Below are 22,176 nucleotides of genomic sequence, written 5' to 3' on the forward strand. Positions count from 1 at the left end.
AGAGCACTGACGTGGGTTCTCCAACAAACCAACTGTGACATTCATGACTGCATCTAGCATCCTAAACTGAGACCAAGATCTTTGTGCTTTTTGGTGAACAGATGAACATTTTTTACTTTGTGGTATATTTAAATTCAGTGTCAAATGATTTAATCCTGGTTTTGAGACACACAGACTTTGTTTGGCTATCCCTCTATGAATAGGTACCACCAACAATGCTATTATCCCAAACAGTGAGTATTTTCTAAATATTAACTGGGGGACTTGATTCAGCAAAGCCACAGACTTACAGTTAAATTTTCTCTGGGGATTTTATAGTAACAAACCCAGGTCTAAAGTAGCTACAGAAAGGGAAATATTATGTGGATTTTTTTTTTCTTATGCTGTGTCCACGTGTTTTTCAGACTCATTTAAGTAAAGACTAGAGTGAGTAAGGAATGGAGTCAGATGAGGTAGGTGTCTGAGCCATAAAGTACAAATCAATACTGCAAGATGTCATTTTTTTTTTTTTAGGAAATAGTGGAGATTCAAGCCATAGAGATTTCTACTCTAAATTTTCACACCTGGCTTTCCAGGATGCGCATTTTTGCACGTAAACCAGTTTTCTCTTAGTTTCTTTAACCGAGTCAAAACTACACCGCCCTCTTTCCCTTATGTTTTTGCTCATTTGTGTATTTCTTGAGTTATTCTCATGTTTCTTGACTTTCTGTGATTTTTTTTTTTCTTTTTTAACTTGGGACCACTGAGTTATAAAGATGTATGCTTTTACCTGACAGTTATACCACAGGTAGATTGTCAAATTGAAAATAGTAAATCAGTAACTGTATTTATTTTTCAAATTAAAGTCATCCTTGGTAAGAGTTACTTTTTTATTTATTTATTTTTAGGAGTTAGTCCTTGATCACTAGTTTGATACTATCTCCATTTTGGGTGATCTGTTTCACAGCAGGCCTGTTACTCTCCCTGACTGTGTAAGAGCTCAAAATAGAATAAATTACTTTTTACATTAAAAAAAAAATCTGTGTCCCCCTCCCCAATAACTAAACCCACTTCCAAAATGATATGGCTTATCTTAACCTTGAGATGAGTGAATTCAAGTATTCAAATGTAATAAATTATATCATAAGGAACAGAAAAAGAAAGGTTGCTAATGTCTAACATTTCTGAGCAATTTAACTTTTCTTTATAATATTGTTTACAACCTTAAATGAGTTTTGTATCTATTGATAAAGTCCTAGTAATGTTTATTTTAATACTTTTCTGAGTCATTGAATTACAGTATCTTGATCCAAGATATCTTTAAGCATTTATTATGGCTTTTGCTGTTGTTTCAAAAGCACTTAATATGGTAAGTTAAAATTGTTTCAAAAATATTAGTTATTTTATAGCTGAGTGAGTACTTCTCACATGAAGCTTGAGATCCAAAATATAATATTTAGGGGTTTTGTTTGTATGGGTTTTTGTAAAGACCACTTGTTAAATTGTTTGTACTTAAAAACTGGATAAAGGGTAAACAGTATCAATAAGTAGCAACAAGAATTCTTAGGTATTCATTCATCCTTCTAGGCTCTTACTCGACACATCTTTTCTGGCTAAAATTTTAGTAAATAATGCTATTCATTTTGTTGAACATTGTCAAACTAATACTGTATCAAACAGAACAAATTCATTCTTGAATTGAAACAACTTTGCCTTTGGCCAAGTCTAGTCTTACTTTTTTATTCATAATATTTCTGTCTTCTCCCCACAACTCTTATCATGATGCCAAAAAGTCTTACTATCCCATGTCTACAAGGTTGACTTCAGTTTCCAACTAGAAATCTAATTTCTAACCTGAACGGTTTCTGTAATTTATTAATGCAACACCAACTGCGTATCAATATAGAGAATAAGCTAATGGTGGGGAAATTAAAAATATTGTAACTGTGACTCTAATGTCCTCATGTGATGCCTAGAAATAGACATACATAGGTTTTCTCCATAGTAATTATCATCTGGGATTTTATGATGTTTTTGTGTGGTTATTTGCTTAAAGTCTCTCTAAGTGGTCTCTAGGAAGTCTAGGTCCAGGCTTGCTTCATTTGCTGCTGATAACCCTGCCAAGCACTATGTCTTGTGTAGTATGCATTCAAAATACATCTGCTGATGGAATTAATAAATGGGCCAATGTGTAAATAATAATGTGTATTATAATAGATGTAGATGCCAAAAAGCTTAGCACATAGGAAAAGAAGGGACAAGAGAGTTTGGGAAAGCTTCATTTAAGAGTAAATACATTAAACTAAGCCTTAAAATGTTGATTTTACCAAAGTGGAAAATATGGAGTCAGAGCACTGGCTTTAAACTAGATTTAAACTCTCAGTCTGTCACATGCTGGCTCTATAACCTTGAGTACAGTTTTTACATCTTTAGCTGGGAATAATAATAGTACCTATGTCATAAGAATATAGTAAGGACTAAACAAGATCTCACAAATAATGTGCTTAGCACTATGTATGATATGTAGTGTATGCTCAACACATGCTAAAAATTGTGTTGATTGCATGAGCAGTGACCCCTGGGTATTGAGAAGGGAGTGGGGGAGTCACAAAGAATAGAAATGGAACAAAAGATGAGATGAGTGGTAGATGGGTAGAAAGGAGGGGTGAAATTGACTGTGCCTGGAGGAGGAAGAGGAGCGGGCTTGGGGAGTGGAAAATGCATTCAGTCTGGAACATATTGGTAGTGTTAAGTTTGAAGATCCTTTGGGACATCAAAGGAATGCCCAGAAAACATAGTTCAGGAGTGATCTGGTGGAAGTATCAATACTGGGCACAGGGGAGGGGGTTTGAACTTACAGAAATGAAAAAATGTGCTTCAGGAGGTAGGGAAAGTGACTAGTTCTTCATGGAAAGAAGGAAAAGAGGAGAGACTTACAAAGGATTAAAAGTTATTGTTTTACTCATAGGAGTTTTACTGAAGTAGGTGCGATTCTAGGTTTCCTTCGCGTCCCAAGTATAGACTAAGAAGTGATTTCCCTTTTCATATTGGTTGGGAGTAAGAATTGATGTCATGCATATGACACAGGGAATGTTCCCATGTGAGAGATCATTCTCTTGATGGTTTCCTTGAGGCAAAACTAATAATAATCCCCACTCTTCTTTCCACAAACGTGAAGTTGAACCTTGATGATTTCCCCAACGGTGCCTTGATGCATCACAAGGTAAAAGAAAAGTGTCCTAGAGAAAAATCTGTGTTCTTACCTTATCTCTCTAATATTCTTTTTTCTCTCTTATAATTATAAAAGCTTTGGGTAGAAATCACGTTTTGTAAGACACAAATATTCCCGATGTTACAAAATAATTTTACTGAGGCCTTTAAAAATACAGTCAAATCAATGGGCTGTTTGTTCCTAATTGGAGTCCTTTGAAATGTGTTTACCCTTCCTTCTGGTAACGATGATTTGAGAATGTTTTCCATATGTTAAAATGTTTAAAGCTTTCTCATGACAGCTTAATTAGCATGCACCTTTGTTCTGTTTTTCCCTGGCACCATGTTAAGTTGACAGTGTTTACAAATTGAGAATGTGGTTGTATCTCAGCTCCTCCACAAGGTCAAGTTAGCTTATGATACACACTGATTTCTCTTGGGATTAATGTATCATCCCTGTCAGCAGCCAACCGAAAACAAGTGTAGTTTCTTAAATTATTGTTGTTGGCATAGATTTATGGGGGGAGATAAAGATAAAGTCGTCTAGCCTGGTTTAAAGAAGCCAATTTGAACAAAGCTTGTGTTATATATGTTAGCCTTGAAAACACTTATAACATTCAGCAATGATGCAAGCCTACCAGATTTTATTAGAGTGAATTTCTTTCTTTAGTTACTAATGCGTTGCTTTGCTAAAGTTGTCCTTTGTTTGCTTTTTTGATACATAAATTAGCCATGATTGTTTTTAGAGTTTTTGCTTATGCTTAAGCTTCTAACTACAGCCAAATATTGGGATTCATCTGATATTTTAGCCTACATTTGACCTTAGAAGAACTATAATAATTATAATAATCAAGGCTTTCCACTGTCAAAAATTGATATTGATATTGATATCGGGTTTTTTTCCCCCGTCTTCATCATCTTGTCTCTTGGGAGTTTAGCTATTGATCGAGTCATTTCTTTTTATTCTCAAAAAGCTCTGACTTAAAGAATTCATTGCTACCTTCAGGCTGAGATCTATTTCACTTATTGTTCACAAAGAATATTCCCATTTCCGTGTGAACACCGTGTAATTAAATGACCCTCCTGCTTCTTTCTGTGGGTACCCCTTGTGAGATTTTAGCTGTATTGTGTTGTGTTTAGAACAGGACATCCTGTTGAAAACAGACGATGCTACACTTTTCTGGCTAGGAGTTTGAGCTACACAAGTCAGGGCAGAATTTTCCAGTACCTTTTATATTCATAGGGAAGAAGTGAGTCCCCAGACAAGAAATAGGCAAATGCTTCTCTGGACCTGGCTTTCTGGATTTAGAGGAAGAGTGTATAAATGCTTAAGGGTATTTCCAGGTGGTGGGAGCAGGATGGACTGGTACGAAACAGTGATCATCAAATTAGGGAGAGAGTATTCTCTTCAAAGAAGCCCCGTTCTCAAGTTCTGACATGCCGTTCCACTTGAACATAAAAGCTAGTATTGAGGTGAATGTATTGCATAATAATGTGTTGTGTATGTAAAAGGATCCTGAATACCAGTATTCAGGAAGGTCAGTAAGGTTATTTATAGGAATAAATACTGTATCTTGATATAGCTTGTCTTGTCATGTGTCCGTTACCCTTTGTGGTTTTTGTTTGGCACCCAACCTTTAGGAAAATTTTTCTCTCCGTTTCCAAGTTAGTTTCAGCCGTGTTGTGAGAAATTAAGGCCAAGATCACTTAACCAACTTGGGCTATGTTTAGGGGAGCAGTGCCACATGGAGACCGTGTCACTGGCATTTCCATGCAGGGTCAGAGCCCCGAGTAGGCAGTGACAGCTCAGGGAGCGTGAGGCTGGCAAGAAGTCAAGCTGTATTTTGACCTAGGGAGAATCTCTGTCCAGGGCCACCTCCCTGGCTTCAGGATGTGATGTTAAAAGGGAACGGACAGTGCTTCCTTGGAAGCATTTGAAGCCGTGCGTCAAAGACTCCTTCTCTCCTCTCTGTAACACCTCACACTTCTTCACATCTTCTCTTCAGGAAGATCATCACCTTGAGTTCTTCAGAAACTTTTTATAGCTACAAGATTTCTCAGCTATTTACCATCTTGGTTAGTTTCTTTAGTACACACCTTAGTCAGACAGTCATAAGTTTTGCATGTTGGATCTGAGGAGCTTCTGGTCCACAGTATATTTTGGGAGATATGCCAGGATTGTCAGAACTTTATTGGACCCTTTTTATATGTCACTTCATCGAGGCGACGTCTCTGTTCAGGCTATATTAGAACACGTGCTGTTCTGCAACGCACTGTGGGCTTTTGGGCGTCAGTGTGATGGTTCAGGCTGGACCCTCCACCTGAAGTGTGACCTCATCACTTGTACTTCTGACATTCTGCTCATTGTTCAAGGCTACATTCACTCCGAGCACCTACCTTCCAGCCTTCCCTGAAGCATCTTTCTCATGGCACCTACTTGTCCAAACTTCTACGCTAGCAGTTATTACATGGCTTTATAGCTCTTTAGGTTTATATTTGTGTGACTCCAGTAAATTCCTTCAAGACAAGTATTTTCATTCTTTTCTGAGTGCCTAAAATCAGTACGATTAGTTCCTGCTACTTGACGGTGCCCAAATAAATATTTGTTTAACGGGCAAATTAGTTGATAAATGTGTCTTATTACTGAGTATATGTTTAATCCAAAGTTCTAATAAAGCAAATTGTTCTTGGAAAACTGAATTAGCGCTTAGATTTGCAATACTGCATTTATGTGTGGATGTTGTCTGATACTTTGAGTTTTGTGATCTATTTAAAACTATGCCTAGAATTCAGACATCGAAAATAATTATCTGATATATCCATGTAATGAATATACATGTGTACCCCTTGAATCTAAAAGTTAAAGAAAAACAAAATAATTATCTGTGATGCTCTTTGGTTTTGGACACTGTTTTTATTTTGTTGACTGTTTCCTTATTTGTCTTGTTGAATTATCAGGAGAAAATACTATTTTATTAGGTCAAGTGGCTTGCTATACTTGTCATTTCAATGTAGCACCGCTTTCTGGAAAAACTAAGGGGATTCAGAAGTTAAAAATGTAATATAAAGGTCTTTTATCTTTTGTGGATTCTGAGGCAAATTAATTGAGAATCCTAGCTTTGATAACTTTATTCTTGAAACGTGTTGTAGCCCTGCCTGCCTCTTTGGAAGAGTTTACACATTAGTTATGATGCTCAGTAAAATGGTCATTAGGATGAAATATTTAGTAAACATAATATGATAATCTAGGAAGTAGTGATACCATCTCAGCCACTGGTTGTAAATTAGATGTGTTGGGGTTTTTTAAAACTTCATTTAATGTTAACTGATATATGGTACCTAGACAGTGTGCAAAATATTTCTTTTCATAAATAACGTACTGAGTGCCTACCATGTGCCAGAAATTCTGTTTGCAAAGAGCACTTGATTAAGGGTAATATTCCAATACACATAATGTGTTCACTGGACCGTTTCCGATGAACAGAAGCAGAAATGTGCTCTTTCTTGGGCGATCTCAATTAGTGAGGTTTACAACAAGGCTGCACGAGGAGTAGGAAGGGCAGGGAGGCAGTGAGCAACCACCGAGGCAGACCTTACGGAGAATTGGGCACTAGCTCTGGTCTCATGGGAGCCCTTATGTCATCTCACCAGAAGTCCACGTCTGTTCTCTTCTTCAGTGATCTGCACTGTGGTCGCTCAGCTCTTCTCTGTCTTTGCCTCATGAAGGTATCTCTTGTATCCCCGCTACAAGAGAAAAAAAATCTTACTTTGGCAAATCTCTATTCAACAATGAAGGGTCCCTGCTCTAAAGCTCATCCCAGCCACCTCTTAGGCAGCTTGCCAACTAGTGGATTCACGTTTCTGGCTTAGGAACTCATTCCTGACCCATAAATTGAGACCAGAGAGATGCGATCACATGGTATGGGGTAGTGCTCCTCAAACTTTGGTGTGCATATTGAATCACATCTTTGTTCAGGCTTGCAAAAGTGCACACTTTTGAATCAGTAGGTCTGGGGATTTGTGACTCCAACAAGCTTCCAAGTGAAGCTGATGTGAGTGGTCCTCTGACTGTACGTTGAGTAACAAGGATAGAGCAAGGTGACTTCTGTGTAAATATAATTCCTCAGAAGGCAGGCACTCCCTGTAGTAGATCTGTGGTATAAGATGGTGTTCCATGTGGAGGAATAGCTGTGATAAAGGAGTGGGGGAAGATGGAGTGTTGATATCAATATACGTGTAGATAAAGCCAATTCTGAGCATGATTAAGGTCAGAATGAAGAAGGTGTCGTCAGACCCACATATCAGCACTGAAGCAATTAAGATATGTAGTCTCTTAATACTAAAGTTGTTAGGGTTGGCTCTTAGTTATGATTTTAATACAAAGCAAATAGATGGTTATTTTGATGTTTTCAGTGAGAGAGTAAGTGATTGGGTATGAATTTAACTTATCCCTATTCTGTTCGCTTGAGAGCTTGCTACCTAACTCCAGTCACAGTTTGTCACTAAGTCTGTGCTGTTCATGAGGACCGGCGGTAGGATCTGCAGTAGGGCTTGGTTGTTTGTTATGAGCCAGAGTCCCTGTTTGGCATGGATACCACGTGTTAGATTCCTTATTCTAGAGAATCGCACATTTCTCATTGTCCCCATTAGTGATCTGCAGATTGACAGGCTCTCAGTCACAAAGATCTTCGGACCATTAAATGTCTGACATCCATAGAGTGAATCCCAGTTTCAGAGGACCTTTACATTCATTATTCTATTCCTCTCATAAATATAATCCAAGACTGATTAAAAACCAAAGAGAGCTTTTTAAAAAAAAATTCTTTAATGATGCCAGAGTCCAGTGATTTGGACTTAGGAATCATGCCTAAGAGAAGAGAACTGAATTAAGTACCCAGAACATTCTGACATGGTGACAGATGTGTAAGGAAAAGCAGTGTCTTTCTGAGGTTTTCCTGATTGATTACATTCAGAGGAAGGCCTCGCATGATATTTACATCCATTCATCGTTCGGTGACACAGGGCAGTAGACATTTTACAATGTTTTATTTTCTGAATCTCACTTACTTCAACTCATTTTCTTCTAAAGATGATTTATTTTAATGTTAATGTTCACAATGCCAAAAAACATTCACTTTGAATGACTAGACAGTAACATCCTGGTTTTTTTGTTTTTGTTGTTTTTTTAATCTAAGGAGTATCCCAATGTATGTAAGTAAAATCTTGAAAATAATTTTCCAAGTTTACCGTATAGTGGTTATCATGTAGAATTCTGACTTACTAAATAGTTTACATTTTAAGTTTCCAATTGTCAAAGAAGGAATTCCATTTAGTGTGAGGAAGTGTGGGGAAAAGTGTGCTGTGTTACCTTGCCGTGTTACCTTGGACAAGTTAGTTAATCGCTCTGAGTCTCTTAGACATCTGAAAACTTGTGGCGTTCATAGCCACTTTGCAGCATTAGTTTGAAGATAAAAATGTTAAACAGCACATGTAATGTATTCAATGCAGATACTACCATTTAACAGAATTTCACTAAATAAATAAATAAATATGCAAGTTTTTCAGTCTTCTGACAGCACTTTTTTTATATAAATTAAAAACAAAAGTACTTTGTCACTTCTATTTGCACAGGAAGACTATTATGTATTCTTGACATAAGTGAGAACTGCAGCACTTTGGATTATTAATGGAAGAGCTTGGATTGTAATTACTACTCAGTTAATCTATATAGTGGAATCTTGGTCATAAAAAAAAAGTGGTTTTCCATAAATTAAGTGGTGATACTGTTCCAATTTACTGAAAGGAATTCTAGCTAATCTTTAAAAATGTAGCCAGTAAGTTCACTCATGCTACAGTGACACGATGTATAGCAACAGAGAGCATAGTTGGATATAAATATCTTTCTTAGGGAGACATTTTATTAACTCATTTTAATCACACGGGGCTGTGCAAATCAGGTTATACCCATATTTTTTTAGAAACCTAGGACCAAGACTATATGAGAATGGGATATTCTACAGACCAAGACAATATGAGAATGGGATATTCTTCCTTTATTCAAAATAAAGGAAGTCTGGTAGAATACCTTTCCTGTCACGTAGAACACAAACTTTTATTGAACATGCACACATTATCATATATTCCTCCCCGTGGTGAAAATACGAAGGCCTCTTTCTGATGGTATCCTAGGGACAGGACACAGGACCACCATATTGATCTATTCCTTTTTTTTTTTTTTTGAGTTTGAGTCTCACTCTGTCGCCCAGATTGGAGTGCAGTGGCCGCTCCCGGCCACCACAGCCTCGACCTGCTGGGCTCTGGCGATCCTTCCGCCTCAGCCTTTCCAAGTAGCTGGAACTACAGGTGCACGCTACCACGCCCAGCTAATTTTTCGATTTATTGTGGAGATGAGGTCTCGCCAAATTGCCCAGGCGGGATCTATTTCTAATAATAGGATCATTTGCATTATTTTTATAATTAGCTTCCCTTAGATTGGTTGCAAACTAGGAGTATCTATTATTTTAGATGGTGTTTCATGGCAAATGCTAGCCTAGCAGTTTTTTTGCTAGTGTAGTTTTCATTTGACAAAGCATCTGTGGGGCTTTTTTTCTTTTTAAGTGAAGCAAGCCATTGTTAAGACAATAGAAATGACTGGGAAGTCGTTTCAAGGCAAAGGTGAGTTAAAGGGCAGCTGAGCATGTGGATTCGGGGCCTTTGAGCCTTCAGGTTTTACCTGTGCTTCAGTCTGAAAGGTTTTCCTAAAGCAGAATTGATTTCCAGAATGCCTCGGGTGTTTAATTCCGGCATAGTCTGCAGGCAGCCGGGTCCTCCTTGCTAAAGCAGTTCTCTCCTCCTTTAACAACAGAGTATTCATATCTTCCTGTGGTTTTGGCTTTATATGGGGGAGACATTTTAAACTACGGCCTGGTGGCTAATTTTCCCACGCAGCCTCATTCTGATCCTGTAGACACTTTGAGTGCAGCCAGTAGAGCTTACTATCCTTTTTCCTCACCCAGGTCCAGTGCCCCACTTGCCAATTCATCTGGTGTTTTAAGTGCCACTCTCCTTGGCACGAAGGTGTTAACTGCAAGGAATACAGGAAAGGAGACAAACTGTTGCGTCACTGGGCCAGCGAAATTGAGCATGGGCAGAGGAATGCCCAGAAGTGTCCGAAGTGCAAGGTGAGATCCACTTTAGCAGGAAAGGAAAAAGCGTGTATGCCTGAATACGAATAAACAACAGTTGCAATACGGAGTGAATTATATTTATAATTTAATGTCGGCATGGAGAAGAAAAGGCTGTTTCAGTAATATATAACTTAACTAGACATTTTGTACGTAAACAGTGTATGTTCTTATTTACATCACATTTCAAAATTTAAGGAGTCCACATATAAATAATGGTTTAAGACATTGAAATCCTTGTATTCTGTTTAAAAAATGAAGCTGTGGGGCAACCCCTTCAGGTCCTCTCCCGCTTTTCTGTCCTCTCAACGAATCCTGCTTTCTCAGATAAATAAAATTTAAAAATGAAGATGTATGTACAGGGAAACGCCAGTATAAAATAGCATCAAAGTTTTATTTCTAGCTCGCCACACGTATTGTAGTCACTTGTCAATTACGTAGGCTCGGAATCCTTGCAGTCTTCGCTTTTATTTCCTGTCTGCCATTGCTGATCACTTGAGGATTGCATTAAATTAAACTGACTGTTTTGCTTTTTGTAAATCTAGTGAGGTAGAAGTAATAGCTAAAATCAGGATTTAGGGATATTTTATGAATCTCATTTTTCATCTTTCTTTTGATAATCATGTGAGTAATCAAGCCTTAGCAGGCATTTGAACTGAGACCTGGATGTTAAAAGTCAGCCAAGCAAACGGGGAAGAGTCTCCCATAAACAGGTCAGAGTAAATACAGCCAAAAAAACTGGATTTGATGCTTGCACCATAGGAATCTCTTGAAGTTTGGAGATTTTTTTTTTTTTTTAAATCTTACTTTAGAAAATGATTTGTGTATGTATACATGCGTGTACACTCTACATGGTTTCTACCTTTTACCAAATTTGCTTTTAGAAATCATCTTGAAATTAAAACTAATGTTCTTTTAAGAACAATTCTGCTATTTCTTCCTGGAGACTTAGCACCAGATAAAGGAAATTTGAGTTGTCAGAAAATTTTTAAAATTTATTAATTGTGACTCCACTGTGAAATATCAAAAGCATATTGTGAAATCTATTAATGAGCATACTAATAATGTACAGATTCACTTTGCCAAATTCACATACTAGTATATACATAGTGTTAGGAAAAAGTGTTGCATAGCATAACATACTGTGTTCTTAGCATGTTGCATCTTAGCAATTGGAAGAAATTTTTGAAATAGTTTAGTACCTGGCTTTCTTAAAAAGGATATCTGAAGATGTTTAGGCTAAAGTTTTCTTTGTTTCCCCTGTAGAAGGCAGATTCATCCACAATCACCCGTTTTATTTTAAGACTATTTCAGATCACTCCTTCAATTGTTCAGTACACTTTGGTTTTTCATCTCATTGGAGAACAATGAGAAAATGAAGCCTTTCCAAAACCCTTTATCTTGCTTTTTCAGTTTATTCAAAGCTACTGCTCAGTGTCAAACCAGATACAGGCCAGTAGGAATTTAGCAGTGCTGGTAAATCATTCTACTTAACACTTTATTTAAGCAAAAACAATTACCAGCCTGATTTAAGACTGTACTTTGAATGAACAACGGCTGCAGCATTATACATTGAGAAAATTTGGCATGAACTGATGTAATACATGAAAGCATGCATTTATTGCTGTAATCCTGCCATCTAACATTAAATGGTCTCTGATATATAGAAAGAAAAAGCAGGCAACCAAGCAGTCACGTAAGGAATTTCCTGAATGTGTTAACAACTTAGTTTTAACAAATATAGATAAACAGTTAAGAGAAAGCATACAAGCTGGTTCTTCTTTGAAGTAATGGCTAAAAGATCAGGGCTTTAAAAGGGATTACCTGTTAAATAGCTTCAAGGAAAGGAGTTTCCATGATTACACTGTAGCAGAGAGCTTGCTTTCTGGTGAGACTCAAACTTTGTGAAGTTTATGTCTGTTTAAGTCATATTTTATGACTTGTTTTGAGTATAAATTGTTTCATTTTTCTTTTTAAGTATGACTTTAAAGCTTTGCATTTTCTTAAGTGTGACCTTTTTTGTGTGACCTTAAAACTATACTTTCCCCCATGAAATGTTTCTAATCTTATAATAGAAACTCATGAGGAAATATTACTCAGTGAATTAATGTTTGTTTTATATGCCAAGGCTATTTTTTAAATAAAAACTTCCTTTAAAATGTATAAATATAAAAAAGCACAGTGGAAGAGTTTGTGAAAAAGAAAAATTTTATACGTAATGCCAGGTGAAAAAAATGATTATATATTTTCATACAGATACTGGAAGCATGATCATCATATGTGTTTAAAATTGTTACCGAAGTATAATTATAGTTGTACCCAGCTATAGGTATGTGTTTTAAATTAGTTCATAATTTAAACAGTTATTTTAATCTTTAAATGATTTTGTTGTAGAAAGATCATATAACATGAGATAAAAATTTGGGAAGGAGTGGGAAAATATTCACCCAGAATCCTGCCACACTGTTAATATGTTAGTGTGTCTCCTTGGTCTTTCCCGTACTTAAGTGACTTTTTTAAAGTTTTAGTTATAGTATGTAAATAATTCGATATCATTAGTTTTTTCACTTAACATCACAAACGTGTCTCATGTGACTAAATATTTTTCAAAACTTTTTTTCATTAACTACGTATCATTTGCTTCAATACACAAGGCTTGCTTCAATACACAAGGCTTGCTTAGTTTGGGTCTGGAATTTTTTTTAATATCTGTTTATTATAAATAATGTGTTGATGATATTCATGTTGAATATATCTTTTTTCCCATATGTTTAACCTTTGAAAGCATATATTTCTAAAGGTAGAATGACTGGATTAAAGGGTATCAAAGTTTTTAGAATTTAAGACATCCTACCAATTTGCTTTCCTAGAAGGATTGAAGCAATTTATAATTCCACCAAAAAGAATTTGAGAACCAGTTTCAGTATGAGCATTCTTTAATTTAATAATTTTAAAATATTTTGTTCTTAGCTAGGCTCGGTGGCTCAGCCTGTACTCCCACGCCTTTGGGAGGCTGAGGTGAGTGGATTGCCTGAGCCCACAGGTTCGGGACCCGCCTGGGCAGACGAGACCTCATCTCTACAATAAATCAAAAAAATCAGCCGGGCGTGGTAGCGCATGCCTGTAATTCCGGCTACTTGGAAGGCTGAGATGGAAGGATCGCTGGAGCCCAGCAGGTCGAGGCTGGGGTGGCCGGGAGCGGCCACTGCACTCCAGTCTGGGCGACAGAGGGAGACTCCAACTCAAAAATAAAATAAAATATTTTATTCTTATATTTTGCATTTCCTTGTTTGCTTGTAAATTGAATATAAATTCATGTATTTTTGAGTTTGTTGTACCTCTTTTAAATTTTTTTGTTCAATATCCTTTAGTTATTTGTGTAGGTCACACTGGGGCATAATGTTGTTATCAAATTATATAAACTCTTTATTTGGAAATATTAACTCCTCTTCTAGCATATTTTCTAAACATGTTTTCCCTGTCTTTTGTTTCTCTCTGTTTATTTGAGTGGCAGACTTGTTTGTTTGTGTTGTTTTGGGGTTTTGTTTTTTACTTAATTGGCTTGCATATATATATTTTTTAAATTTTTTAATTTCTATTTGACCAAATATATCATTCTTTTCCTTTTTTGGACACATACAGAAACACATACATATGTACTCATACATCACCCAAACATGTTTTATATATTTGCATAACTTTATGTATTATTTTAAAATCTTTTATAATTGTTTTCTTTCAAAGCTAAAAGTGTTATGCGTCATCCAGAAGTTTGATTTTAAAAGTTTATTTTCGAGGGGCTACACCGTATCAACAAGGGTACCTGCATAATGAACATGTGTATACCTAACACTGAATTGTACCCCACATCTTTTAAATAAATTAATTAATTAAATTAAATAAAAAATTTATTTCCTTCCTTTCTTTTAGCTATTTGATTTTTAAATATTTTAATTCTTATGTATTATTTTTATATTGTGTATTATTATACATTGTTATTAAATTTATTCTATTTTATTTTAATTATAGAATAACACCCATAATTTATTTTGGTGTTATGCATTGAGTACCTAAACTAATTTTTTTTGCAAATTGAAACCCTCTAACTCAATTCTGTTTATGAAATAATTTTCTTCTTACCAACTGATTTGTAATTTCTCTCTGGACATATGTTTAATTATAATGCATGTCCGTCTCTTTTCTGAGCTCTCAAATCTTGCTGCTGATTTTTTTTAAAAGTTCTGTTTGTGCTTACATTGGTGAGTTTTAAATGATTAGGCCGTTGTAAAATTTGCTTATCTAAGCAAGTTTTGATAATGCATTAGTTCATTATTTTAACTAGTATTCTAAATAAAATTAATTTTTCTCTTATTTTCTTATAAAGGTTACTTCTTCTTTAATGAGATTTTACCTTTTTCTCAAATGAAAAGACCAATTCAGTACATGAGATGTATTAGTATAATACATGGTATATTATTATGGTATGCTATACTATTTAATGTATATATACTATCAAATGTATAATACATATTTTTGATTTCTAAGCAGTCAGTACTACATACAATCATAATTCAGTTATTTATGAGTGAATTTCAGCAAATAATAAGGATGAGCATTAGAAGTTTTTTCCCTTATTTATGATCAACATACTTATTCATAAGTGTGACCTTTTTATACTAAGATAGAAATATACACACATTTACTGGGACTTATCTATTTATAGAACATTTTTAATGAAAATTTAATAGCACCATGTTAACATCAACTTAGCCATTTTTATTTGGATCTCATTGCCTCATAATGCAGAGTATTATTTAGTCATGTATAAAACACCATTTTTTTATCTTAACGATTAGTTTTCTACTTTGTATAAATTCTAACCTGCAGAAAAATATGTGCTAATTTTAAAATGTCTTTCTTGAACTTAGTTACCACAATACTAAATCTAATTTGTAATAATTTTAAGATTAAATTAAATATAAAGCAGGCAGATGTTCTAAATTTTGTTGGAGGTACTGGAATATTTTTTCAGCTTCATGTAAAAAATTCATATGAGACTGTATTTTGTAGCCCAGATTTAGATACTAAAGTCTGAGCTAAGAAAAAAAGTTGCTAAGTCAAACAAAATGAAAAGTGAGGTACACATTAAAAATCATAAACACAAGATGATACATTGTAAGACAAATAAACAATTACAGGCAGTTTTACACGTACTTATACTAAGTTGTTAGCAAGGTTATGTTCATTTTTCAAAAACAATGTTGGGAGTCAAATAGCGCTCTTATTTTATGGTGAGGAAGAAAAAAACATAAGATTTACCATCCTCACCATTTTTAAGTATAGATGGTGCTTTTTAAAAACTTGTGTTTTCCTTTGAAAGTTTAAAAAAGACTTCTAAGCTACAGTGCACGTATTATAGTTCTTTAAGTAGTAAAGTAATACACCAGTAACAAAGACAAGAAACAGTGATATTTTGTCATTATCTTTTTTGTTAAGAAAGTGGCTACCACATATAATTTTATTTTTCAGCGCATACTTGTAAAGGAAATTTTAAGTATTTATTTTATCCATAAACGCATTCTTGCCTCATATTATAATGAACATCATTAAAGACAGAAATAGTAGGGACGCCTTTGGAATGTGGGTGAGAACTTTGCAATGAGCCAATCTTCTATTTGTTTCTCAAAAGGTTTAATATTAACCAGTTTGTATAACTTGTCTTTCAACTAAGCAGGCTTCATTTTTTAGCCCTATCACGTTTTTCCTTTGTTAAGTTTTTAATTGCTAAAACTTCATTTTTTTCGAAGGCCAGATTTCTAACTGCTCAGTGTATATTTTTAACATATGTACTTCTAAAGACAGATGGACACAAGTTCAGACCCTTTCACCCAACAATTTGAGGCGAGCGAGTGTAAAGTAAACAGGAAGTTAAAATTAAGAAATAATAATAATTATATAAAGAAAGCACTATATAAAGGAAGCGTTATCACTTCAAAAATATTTCTGGGCCAAGGTCCAAGCGCAGTAGCTCACACCTGTCATCCCATCACTTTGGGAGGCCAAAGCGAGTGGATGACCTGAGCCTGCCGGTTCGAGACCCGCACTGGCAACTTGGCAAGACCTCATCTCTACAATAAATCAAAAATTAGCCAGGCGTGGTGGTGCGCACCTGTTATTCTGGCTGAGGCGGGAAGGATTGCCAGAGCCCGGTGGGTCGAGGCTGGGGTGACCATGAGCGGGCCGCTGCACTCCGGCCTGGACAAGGAAGTGAAACTCAGACTCAAAAAAAAAAAAAAAATTAATAAGTGGCCCGCTCATGGCCACCCCAGGCTCCACCCACCGGGCTCCGGCGATCCTTCCACCTCAGCCTTCCAAACTGCAGGCACATGCCAAACCTCAGCCAGAACTACAGGCGCACATCACCACACCCAGCTCATAGTTTTATTTATTGTGGAGATGAGGTCTCACCAAGTTGCCAGGGCTGGTCTCGGACCCCCAGGCTCAGGCCATTCACTCGCCTCGGCCTCCCAAAGTGGTGGGATGACAGGCTAAGCCACTGAGCCCAGCCTGTTAACATTATTCAATTTGGATGGTAAGTCCATGGGTGGCTGTTACATTATTTTCTATATTTTTTATGTGTTTGAAATAGTTCATGATTAAAAATAAATAAAATCTAAAAATGGAACAGGACTATAACATCATAGCCTTTGGGAGCTTCTTAGCTTATAGCAGCTCTGTTTGCCTAGATATACAACTTTTAAGGGTTTGGCTATTACAGTTTTTTTCCTTTCTCTAGTAAGGGTGAACTGCTGCTCAGGATCCTGGGTTTCCTGAAGCAAAATCAGCCAGGTGTGGCAGCTCACCCCTTTAATCCCAGCACTTTGGGAGGCTGAGATGGGAGGATCACTTGAACCTATGAGTTTGAGACCAGTGTGGACAACACAGCAAGACCTTGTTTCTACATTAAAAACCTAGCCAGGTGTGGTGGCACATGCCTGTAGTCCCAGATACTTGGGCACTAGAATAAGGAGAAATGCTTGAGCCCAGAAGTTTGAGGCTGTGATAAGCCATAATCATGCCACTGCATTTCAGCCGGGGCAACAGAGTAAGAACCCAACTCAAAATTTTTTTTTTCAAAATGTTTAGCTTTTCTTTAATTTGAGAAATTAAAAGGAAATTTCTCAGCCATTCCTCCCTTGAATTGCCTTCTTCCTTAATGCCAGATATAAGAAATATTTATAAAAACATTTACATAAGGTGACAGTACCATTCAGGATAAATCTGTTCCCCTTGACCACTGAGAAACCATTTTTAACTCCCCAGATTGCATGAAATCCATTTTCATAAGGTGATAGAAAGGCAGAGTTAACCGACTAGATTACATGTAGCTGACCACCTTGGTTTTTCTCTTTTTACCTTTTTTTTTTTTTTTTTTTTTTGAGTTGGAGTCTCACTCCATCATCCAGGCTGGAGTTCAGTGGCTCACTTACAGCCACCCCAGCATCGTCCTTCTGGGCTCCTGTGATCCTTCTGCCTCCGCCTTCCAAGTAGCTGGAACTTCAGGCACGCCCTACCACATCCAGCTACTTTTTTGATATATTGTAGAGACAAGGGCTCACCAAATTGCCCAGGCTGGTCTCGAACCCAAGGGCTCAGGCCACTCACCTCGGCCTCCCAAAGTGCTGGGATGACAGGCTGAGCCACCGAGCCTGGCCTTGATTTTTCTCTTTTTTTTGAGTCGGAGTCTCACTGTCGCCCAGACTGGAGTGCAGTGGCCGCTCCCGGCCACCGCAGCCTCGACCTGCTGGGCTCCGGCGATCCTTCCACCTCAGCCTTCCAAGTAACTGGAACTACAGGCGCACGCTACCACACCCGGCTGATTTTTTGATTTATTGTAGAGATGAGGTCTCGCCAATTTGCCCAGGCAGGTCTCAAACCCACAGGCTCAGGCAATCCACTTACCTCAGCCTCCCAAAGCTCGGGATTACAGACTGAGCCACCAGGCCCGGCTGATTTTTCTCTTATATAAATAATCTCACATCTCTATTTAGCACATTTTACAAGACAGTAAGTAGAGTTACTTAATTAGGAAGTTATGCATGTTCATAGGCTAATATGTAAGTAATGCGATCTATGAATTAATGGGGAATTAAGTCATTTATCTTATTGCAGGGTCAACACATTCCTTAATCCAGGTAACAGGACAGTCAGTTTTCTGCTTTTAAAAGAAATACCAAAGTGTGAATAGGCATTGCTGAATTCTGATATGCCGTCTCACCCAAAGTGCCTTTGTCCAGTGCTCTTTGTGTGTGTGTGTGTGTGTGTGTGTGTGTGTGTGTGTGTGTGTGTGTGTGTGTGTGTGGTGTTAACACCGTAATGATGACAGTAATCCTGTCTAAAATATACTGGCATTTATTACATGTCAATCTCCTTTGTAGGTATTATGCATACATTTTCTCATCAGATTCTTAGCGTGATAGTAAGATGTTGATTTCCAGTGTGCTATCCAGATCCTCATTAAAAAGTGTTTTGGTAAAACTTTTTAAGTGTTACACAGTAATCTTAAAATAACAGCCTCGGTAGTATGTAAGTTACATTTATTGTCACATTTAATTTTCAAAAAAAAAGTTGTGAAGAAAGAGTACCACCATTTCAAGATGTGGAACCAGTTTCAGAGGGTAGAAATAATTACCAAAATGGCAGGCAGGAGAATATGAATTATGTTCCTCTACAATTTATTGTGAGTTTGGAATTAGAGGGATTTTCTTGTCATGATATTTCCCTTGAGATATTTTATCCTCTTAAATCCTGTAATAGAATAGTTTGGGCAAGAATCTAGTGATTCAAAGAAAATAATTAATTTGCCCCTGTTCACATACGATGAACACAAAGCCATGCCTGTGGTCTCCTATGTCTTAGCTGTAGCTCTGTGGCCTATAGTTATCGGAAGAGAATGTTGTTGATATCCTGCAGTTCTTTAGCACTCATATACCACTGCAAAAGCACATGCAGAAACTGATGACTGCTTTCAGATGGTGCCATTTGGGATAAATCTGCTCCCCTTGACCACTGAAAAACCATTTTTAAACCCCCAGATTGCATGAAATCACTAACTTTGGAGCACTGGTTCTCACTACCACTGATTTTTGGTATGCCAAATTCTAGACCTTAGTCGTGTGTTTTAGTTATATGAAATGGAAATAAGTGAAAGAATTATAATGAAATAATAAGTATTTTAACATGTTAACATTCAGGTACTGTGACATTAAAAGAAGTCAGATTTCTGCATAAACTTGGATTTAAGAGACCTTGAACTGAACCTTGATTATGATCAATACCTATCCTTCATATTTGACATTTTAAAGTGAGGACAAAATAAGTATATATTTATATATGAATTAATGTTTATATGTATATTCGTAGATGTATAAATGTGTATATATATATATGTATATGTGTATATAGAGAGATTATAGAACTAGAAAATTCAATTAACATTACAATCATGCAAACATATTTTGGGCTTATATGTAAAATGAATTTAGGTTCTAAATACATGTAATCTTTCCTCAATTTGCACAGCAGTTATATAACTAAAAAATCATTGCATATTAAAAACATGCAAACATTATGTTTATATATAAAATGGAGGTTGGTTATAAGTTAACACATTCACAACCGGCAGATTTTTCACTTTCCTAATACTAAGAGTGGGTGAAAATAAAAAAATCTGAAGCTGATTGCCACAAACTTCTGTCATTAAGCACAAATTGTCACCTTTTTCACAACACAGCTGAAAGTTGCAGACATAGCCAGTATTTGCCTCAGACACCACTCAGACTAGCGTTCTATACTTTATGTTTTTGTTCATGTTATAAACCCGAAAGACAGTCTTCCATGATGAGGTAAATTCACATTAGCAACAACCAGGAACAGAATTTGGACTGATATAAATTCATGTCAGCGGTTATGATGAGTTAAGATATTTATAAACAGATTTTTACCTGTATGAATGTCTAATGCATCTGAAAATTATATGGGAAGAACCCAGTTCTTTACTGTGCAGGATATTTCAAGCAATGCAGGACATCCATCAATGCCATCATGCTCCTCTACCTTTGTGACAACCAACCATCCCCCAGTAGCAAAAACAAAAATTTGTGATACGTCTCCTGGGGTGCAAGAGCCCCCGTTGGGAGCCTCTATTATAGATGATGTTGTCTTCTGGATAAAGTCCTGTGAGCTATATAGACAGGGAAACATTTGTGTAAAAAGTTGTCTATTTTCCATGGAGATACTGATGGAGCCAGTTTCGTTAAAGGATCTAAAGCTTTCTTAGGTAATTTCTTACTTTTCTTTTTCCTTCAAGTTTTAAGAATCGCTTTCTCTTCCTACAACAAACTGAACTTAGAATTAAAAATAGGGCACAAATTTTTGCTGGTGGCTTAATCAGTAGGCAGATCATAAAAGTTCAAGGAACTCTGAGGAAAGTGATATATCAAAATGCCTATCTGGCATCTTTGCTTGGCTCTAGTAGACTTCCAGTGCAGTATAGTCTGTTATCCCCCAAATGGTTCTTCGCATAATACTTCCAACTTCAGTCTTCTGCTGCTGGGGCCAAGAACTTGGGGTCATCCCAGACTCTCTTTCTTTTGTTCCCCACATCCAGTCAGTCATTAAGTTTTGTAGGTTGTGCCATCAGAATATATTTAGAATGGCCATGTCTCAGCACTTTCACTGTCCCTAATCTGGGGCAAGTTGTCTTTCTCCAGGATGTTTGCACTAGCCTCCACACTGGTTTCTCACTCTTCACAGTGTTCTTAACCCAGAAGCCAGAACGAGGCTGTGAAACACAGGGCAGATTGTGTCACTCCTCTGCTCAGAACTCTGTGGTTCCCATCTCACAGCAAAGGCTACTTCCGTGACAACCGCTTGATCCCTCACCCTCTGGACATTCTTTTTCCCCATGACTCCTCAGATCTTCCTCGTGCGACAGCCCCATTGCACTCCTTTCAGCACTTTGGGAGCATCACGCGTGCTGCCTTCTGAACAGGGTCGCCACACTTGCTTTTCCCTCTGTCAGGGATGCCCTTGTCGCAGAAATCTGCTTGGCCAGCTTTCTCACCTCCTGTGTGCCTTTGAGTAAAATTCAGCTTCTCAGTAAGACTTTCCTTGGCCACCTTTCCTATAACTCCAAACTACCCTCCCCTACCTCCGTAGGTACTATCCCTCCGAGCCCACCATATACTCTGTTTTTTCCCTCCATCGCATCATATTACTTACCACTACTTAAAAGGATGGATGTATTTTACAGCCATGAGAGCAGGGTTTTGTCTTGTTTTATCCCCCAAGTTACCTCTAGTATTGAGAGTTGTTATCAGGCATCGGGTAGTACTACACAGACAATTGTTGAATCCATGAATGTTATGTTTCGTTCCTCCTTATGTAGACTTTAAATGAGAATCTCCTAAGTGCTTTGTAAGAAATGGTTCTTTTTCTCATGGAACTTGCAGAAGGGGAGACATAGTCATTAGACCGACAGTAACAAAGCACTGTGGGTTTCACTAGGTCTTTGCAGGGAGTGTTTTAAGAGAGATCGTGGTGAAAGGACTTCTCGTTCATCTTGAAGAACCTAGGAGAGCTAGGTAGTTGAGATGGTTGGATGGATGGTGGCATGGTGATGGCTATTCAGGAGAAGGGAGTATTTCAGTTAGCGGTGCAAAGACCCAGAGCCAGGAAGTGTGTGATATGTATTAGAGACACAAGCAGTTTTTGGTTCCCTTAGTGTGGGGTTCATGGAAGT

General features: G+C 37.0%; 1 protein-coding gene across 1 annotated transcript in view; it reads left to right on the top strand.

The window, feature by feature from the left end:
* RNF217 (ring finger protein 217) overlaps positions 1-22,176 on the top strand; it is a gene marked incomplete at its 5' end in the record, with an annotated part of 120,644 nt that overhangs the window by 84,036 nt on the left and 14,432 nt on the right. The window contains one exon of the mRNA XM_021716084.1: positions 10,206-10,370. Coding sequence (XP_021571759.1) covers positions 10,206-10,370 — 165 coding nt within the window. The remainder of the gene's footprint in view (positions 1-10,205; positions 10,371-22,176) is intronic.

The sequence above is a fragment of the Carlito syrichta genome, unplaced genomic scaffold (assembly GCF_000164805.1).
Source record: "Carlito syrichta isolate Samal-C Ts95f unplaced genomic scaffold, Tarsius_syrichta-2.0.1 Scaffold308155, whole genome shotgun sequence".
Lineage (NCBI taxonomy): Eukaryota > Metazoa > Chordata > Mammalia > Primates > Tarsiidae > Carlito > Carlito syrichta.